General features: G+C 41.0%; 1 protein-coding gene across 1 annotated transcript in view; it reads left to right on the forward strand.

Annotated features, from left to right (window-relative positions):
• LRRC74A (leucine rich repeat containing 74A) overlaps positions 1-6000 on the forward strand; it is a 50431-nt gene that overhangs the window by 18342 nt on the left and 26089 nt on the right. The window contains exons 9-10 of the mRNA XM_069091706.1: positions 150-344; positions 4496-4591. Coding sequence (XP_068947807.1) covers positions 150-344; positions 4496-4591 — 291 coding nt within the window. The remainder of the gene's footprint in view (positions 1-149; positions 345-4495; positions 4592-6000) is intronic.

Raw genomic sequence — 6000 nt, forward strand, 5'->3', positions numbered from 1 at the left:
AATTCTTTCTGGCTCTGTCCCTCTGGTTACTATGGGATCTTACTGAAGTGGGGTAGATGTTTATGGAGAAGGGGATATAAATTAGTACTCATCAATTGACGTACTATATACAACCTTTATTCCTATGCTATTCTGCCCTTTCTCTGGAGGTCAATATTACACTGAAAACTCTGGACCTTTCTTGGAATGGCTTTGGTAACGAAGGGGCTCAGGCTCTGGGCGATGCACTCAGAGTCAACTCTACTCTGGCCTACCTGGATATCAGCAGCAACCACGTGAACAATGAAGGAGCCATCAAGTTGGGCAAGGGACTAGAGTTCAATGAAACCCTCAGAATTTTAAAGGTAAAGTTGTCTGAACTGGATTTGCATCATTGGGTGTCAATGGGCACAAATAAATGGGATCTGAGGTCATTAACTAGAAATCAGTGCTATCTGTGATATCACTTCAGAAAGGTCAAGATTAGAAAATCCATGGAGCAAAGCCATGAGGAGGAATGTTTGCCCTTGGGGCAAATTCCACCCATCACAACCAGGACAAGCAACAGAAAATGTACACTAGATTGGAGGGGAGAGAAGCAAACAAGACAGAACCCCTGAGGCATAGACTGAAAGCTGCTATTAGGGAGGTCAGTCATAGGAAGAGAGGAAGGAACTCAGTCCAGCATGTCACCTGATGCTTCCTATTAGTGGATAAAGGACTAGACTTGGACTCAGGAAGACAGATCGCAAATCTTGCCTCAGATAACTTGCTAGCTGCATGACCTAGGCAAATCACTCCCTCAGTCTGTTTCCTCATCTGCAAAATGGGAATAATAATACCACCTCCCTCTCAGAGTTGCTGTGAGGATCCAATGAGATAACACGTAAAGCACTCTATGAATCTTAAATCAATGAGTAAATTGCAGCTATTATTATCTTAACTAATTATTAATGTCAAGTAGGTGCTAAGTAAGCTTTGTTATTTCTGTGGTGCTTATGGACTACAAGTTCTGCTAAATTTGGCACCCTGATGCAAACTCCAGACCACCTCTTCCTAATGGCATGCCACTGAAGAGTTTGCCTTTGTTAGTGCTGGGAAACAAGCACATGCTAACTGCCCTTTGAGCAGGTGGCTGTAATTTCCACCTGAGGGGTGTAATTACAGACACATGTTAAATGCTGAGAAAGCCATGACAGAATCTCATCACTGCCAGGGAATGTCAAACTGGCTTCACTGTTTCTAGGCATGCCCAAGCAGCTATAGCATTATTGTGATGTATTTCATGGATCAGAGGCTTAGCTAGAGTCAAGGAATCAGCCTACCTTCTATGCACTGGTTAACAGTAGAATCAAGTACCCTAACTCTTGTGTGAATTTTGTGTGACTCCTGGTTTTTGATCTAACCAGAAAAGGGGGAACGTTTTATCTGTGGCATTTTTATGGTTCCCCAGGGAGTGAAGAACTCTAAGGAGCTTCTCCTTGCTTATTCATATGATCATTACAGGAGTGAGCTAAGGACTTGGGTCTAGTCAGACAAGTCACTGTGAGAACAACATGCCTGTGAGGAAATTCAACCCCAGACTCTGCTGGCTATTGCATACCTGAGTGTCATCTGAGGTGGCTCATCCCACTCATTAGAGAGTAGCAGGGAAGAGAGCTCAGGCTCAAGTTTTGACATTTGGGTGCTGGACTGTTGCTTACTGAGGAAGGTGCAAAATGCTTCTTTGCCATAGACAAAAAATTCAACCGTGCAGTCTATGTAAGTGGCTTGTCGTGTTTATGCTAATTCATAATGTGTAAGCTTTTTTGACTGCTAGGAAAAGATGGAAGGTAAAGGAGAAGATGAGAGGATAGAATGGGACCCTCTGGTTAGAAGTTAGAATTTAGTGAATTAGAAAATTTCTATCAGACTGGATAGCCAATATAGTCCTGGGGCTGGGAGATTAGCCCAACTGGAATAATTTTACCTGAGCTAGGGAATGAAACTATCAATGGACAGATACTATTTTACTCACATGTACAAGTTGTCATCACTCTTGTGATGTTAATGTCCCCCGCCCCCAAATATGTGATGTTCCATGAACGTTGTGCTCTCTCTCCCCCTCTTTTTCTCTCTCTATGGGCTGGTTCACTCCACCCAGTCTGGCTTCACATTGACAAATTTGAGGGTTTTCCTATAGAGGTGTGGGACTGATCACATTATCAACCATACTTCTACAACTCAAACTTTCAGGAATAACCTCCACATAAGGAAGCTACATTCCTAGGACTCACCACTGTAACTCCTAGGCCCCCACTGGCATGCTTCTTATTTATACAAAACCATTCACAATGATACCATTGTCTCAAAAATAAAAGTTACTAAGAAAAACTCACCTTTACTCAAGAAAAGACCAAAGCAATAATAATAGCAAGATTTACTCAAAAAAAGGCAAGCCAGAATAATTATTACCTTTAGTTGATAATAGGCAAAAGTAGGAATAATTAAAATATAACAATATAGTTTTAAATTTGGGACATATTGTCCAACCAATAGCATACAATGCCAGAAATGCCCATACAAAACCTAACAGCGGCACATGAGCAGGGAATGCATGTGCCCAGATAACTCACGACTCTGGACGGCAGACCCTGATGTCCTTTCTCTCTTTAGAGAATAGTCTGTACATGCGTCACTTACTGGACAAAACTGCTTCTTTGCTATTTGCCTCCTATTCCTCATAGTTCTTCTGTTGGTCAAGGCTGCTTTTCTGTTACTTTGGGGCTTTTGAAGCCGTATCAAACACTTTTAGTGTACAGCCACCCTTGTTATGATGTTGAGAAAGTGTTGGGTTCTTTTAGCAAAAATATATCAGCTACAATCAAAACAGCAACAAAGCCTCTTTCCCTTTCTCTTCTCCCCCTGCCCCCTGCCTTTAAGCTACAGAGGTCAGTCAAGGTAAACACAGGCACCCCTAATAAGTTTCCCCTCTTTCAGATTGTAAGCAATTCTAGAGAACAATAAATCCCGACAGCTTTCCACACTGCAGCAAGATTCAGCCCTCTAATCATATTCCAGCAACTGTAGAGCCTGTTTGACTTCAGTCAGCACTCTCAGCTAACTCATTCTTTCTATAGCCAGTCAGCTCTCAGTGATGTTTTTCTTCCAATCAGAATGGCTCCTGGAAAAACAACCGCAAAGACTGTGTGCCACTTCAGTTCTTGTTACCTTCCATATTTTCATTGTCGTCCATTCCAAACTCCTTCTGTGATGAACTTTTTCACCTGCTTCTATCTTCATCTGGTAATTTCCTACCTCTTCTCCCATGATTTATAATACCTCCAATCAGGGCTTCCTCATAAGAAATGACCAGCCTCTAACTTATGATGTGAAACTCATCTTTCTGCTACATGTGCCTCCAAGAATGCTAATTTAATTAAATAATATAATCCCTGCTAACAACAGTCCCTAATATCCCTAATTTCTCAGTTATAGCCTTCAAAACTTTGAAAATAATCCATATGTAAATGAGCCGATGGAAGGACACAGTGGATAAGAGTGCTGGGCTTAGAGTCGAGAAGACTCATCTACCTGAATTTAAATCTCACCTCAGACACTTGACTAGCTGTGTGACCCTGAGCAACTCACTTAACCCTATTTGCCTCCGTTTCCTTATCTGCAAAATGAACTGGAGAAGGAAATGGCAAACCATTCCAGTATCTTTGCCAAGAAAACCCCAAAATGGGGCCATGAACAGAAAGACATGATTAAAATGACTGAACAACACCAAAAAATGATCCAATGGACCACAATACCTTGCAGCCATCTTTAACTCAGTCAGTGCTCTCCCTTCAAAGAGGTCCTCTAAATGCATTCACCTGAAGAGTTTTTTCCTCAGGTCTTCAAAACAGTCTATTTCTCCTCAAGCATTTTTATTGAAGGGACTGTGTTTTTTCTCAAGTTGATTTTTTATCAGTATTCCCTTCACAAATACTCTTTATATCACCTTTTTTCAACAGCCAAAACGTCCATATACAAAAGAAAGTTCCATAATGATGAAAAAGTATATACCACAGGCTAAACCAAGTGAGTCTAGCCCTGAAAGGACATCCATAGCTAAGGAGACCAGATCAATGTAAAATCACTTTTTCAGCATTTTTCCCTTCATGCACTCTACACTCAAGCCAAACAGGACTACGAGCTGTTCCCCATCTTCATCTTGCCCTCTACTGAGTCTTTGCATTCACACAGACACCTTGTCTTATGTCTGATACTCACACACTTTTCATCTCTGTCTTTTGAAAACCTTTCCTTTCAGATCTATTTCAAGAGCCACCTCCTTCATTAAGTCTTCAATGATTCCCCCCAGCTAGAGAGGATTCTCTCACTTCTCAATCTCTCATGATTCTGTTTGACATTTCCTACTCACTTTTCTCATTCAAAACTGTATGATATTTTAATAAAAATTCGTTAGATGAATGAATAATGAATCTCTACCAAACTTCAGCCTTCCCCTGTTTCATTTCTCCTCCAGATGTCCCAAAATCCTGTGACTGTGGAGGGGGCACTGTCACTTGTCTTGTCCGTCAAGAGGAACCCCAAAAGCAAGCTGGAGGAGATCGACATCTCAGTAGGTGACCCTACCAGCCCAGGCTAACATACTGACACAGTAGGTAGCTGCCTACATAGTGGGATTGGAGGAACACTGCAGGGCTCCCCACTTTTTTTCCAAAACAATTCCAGGTATATCTTTTTAATTGACCCTCTATCAATCTGCTAAAGTAAGCAAAGTAGCTATCAATATTTACAGATAAGGTAAAGAGGCCAATGGATTTGCTCAAAGTTTTACAACTTGGTAGTATGAACTCAGATCTCTTGATTCTTGATCTAGTCCTCCAGCTATCTTGGATTTAAATGTCACTGTGTATTTGGGAGGGGCCAGACCTGTGATTTCATTAGCAAAGGAAACTGCTAGCAAGGAAACTGCCTCTACCAATGACGATCCAAAATTATTCAGTCTCAGAGAGTTGCCTTTGACACTGAGAGGCCATTTGACTTTCCCAGGATCACACAATCAGCAAAGGTGGATCCTGAACCCAGATCTTCCTGACTCTTAAGATAGTCCTTTGTCCTCTACATCATGATACAATTTGCTCAAGTACTTAAAACATTTCTGTGATCCATAGACTTGGACTCCAGCAATGCAGATTGCAACCTAACCCATATCTGCTTAACCTGACTATTTTCTCCCATCATTTTGCCAGAGAGGATCTAGTCAATGTCCTGAAGGCCTCCTTGAGTTACTCCCAACATCCAGAGGATACCATTTACCTGTCATCCTTTGCTCTCACAATATGGCCATACTTAGTTCTTTGTAGCATGTATATTTCCCTGATTAACATATTTTACTCCTGTTTTTCATTGTAGTTTCTCACTGATTATGTATTTCCAAGTTCTTATACCATCATTTTGCAAATTAGAAAACAGGTTTAGAGAGGTCATATGACTATCCCAAGGTCACACCGATCATATAGAGGCAGTTAGGTGGCACAGTGAATAAAGCATCAAGCCGGGAATCAGGAAGACCTGAGTTTAAATCTGCCCTCAGATACTTATTAGCTATGTGACCCAGGGCAAGTCAATAAACCTCTGTTTGCCTCAGTTTCCTCCACTGTAAAATGGGTATAATAATGGCACCTACTTCATGGGTTGTTGTGAGGATAAAATGAGATAACATTTTTAAAGTGCTTAGCACAACAGCTTACAATATAGTAAGCACTACATAAATGCTTATTCCCTTCATATTCCACTTGAACTCAGACTTTTCCATTACATGAATGCATGAATAAATGAAAAGGCATTTACTAAGCTCCTGCTATCAGCTAGATGCCATGCTAGGCACTAGGAATAAAAATACAAAAGTAGTGAAACAGTCCCTGCTCTCAAGAAGCTTACATTCCAACAGAGGAAGACATAGATAGATAGATAGATAGATAGATAGATAGATAGATAGATAGATAGATAGATAGATAGATAGAT

Source organism: Petaurus breviceps, unplaced genomic scaffold, assembly GCF_028583685.1.
Source record: "Petaurus breviceps papuanus isolate PSGF00001 unplaced genomic scaffold, PetGlider_PUasm1.0 189, whole genome shotgun sequence".
NCBI lineage: Eukaryota > Metazoa > Chordata > Mammalia > Diprotodontia > Petauridae > Petaurus > Petaurus breviceps.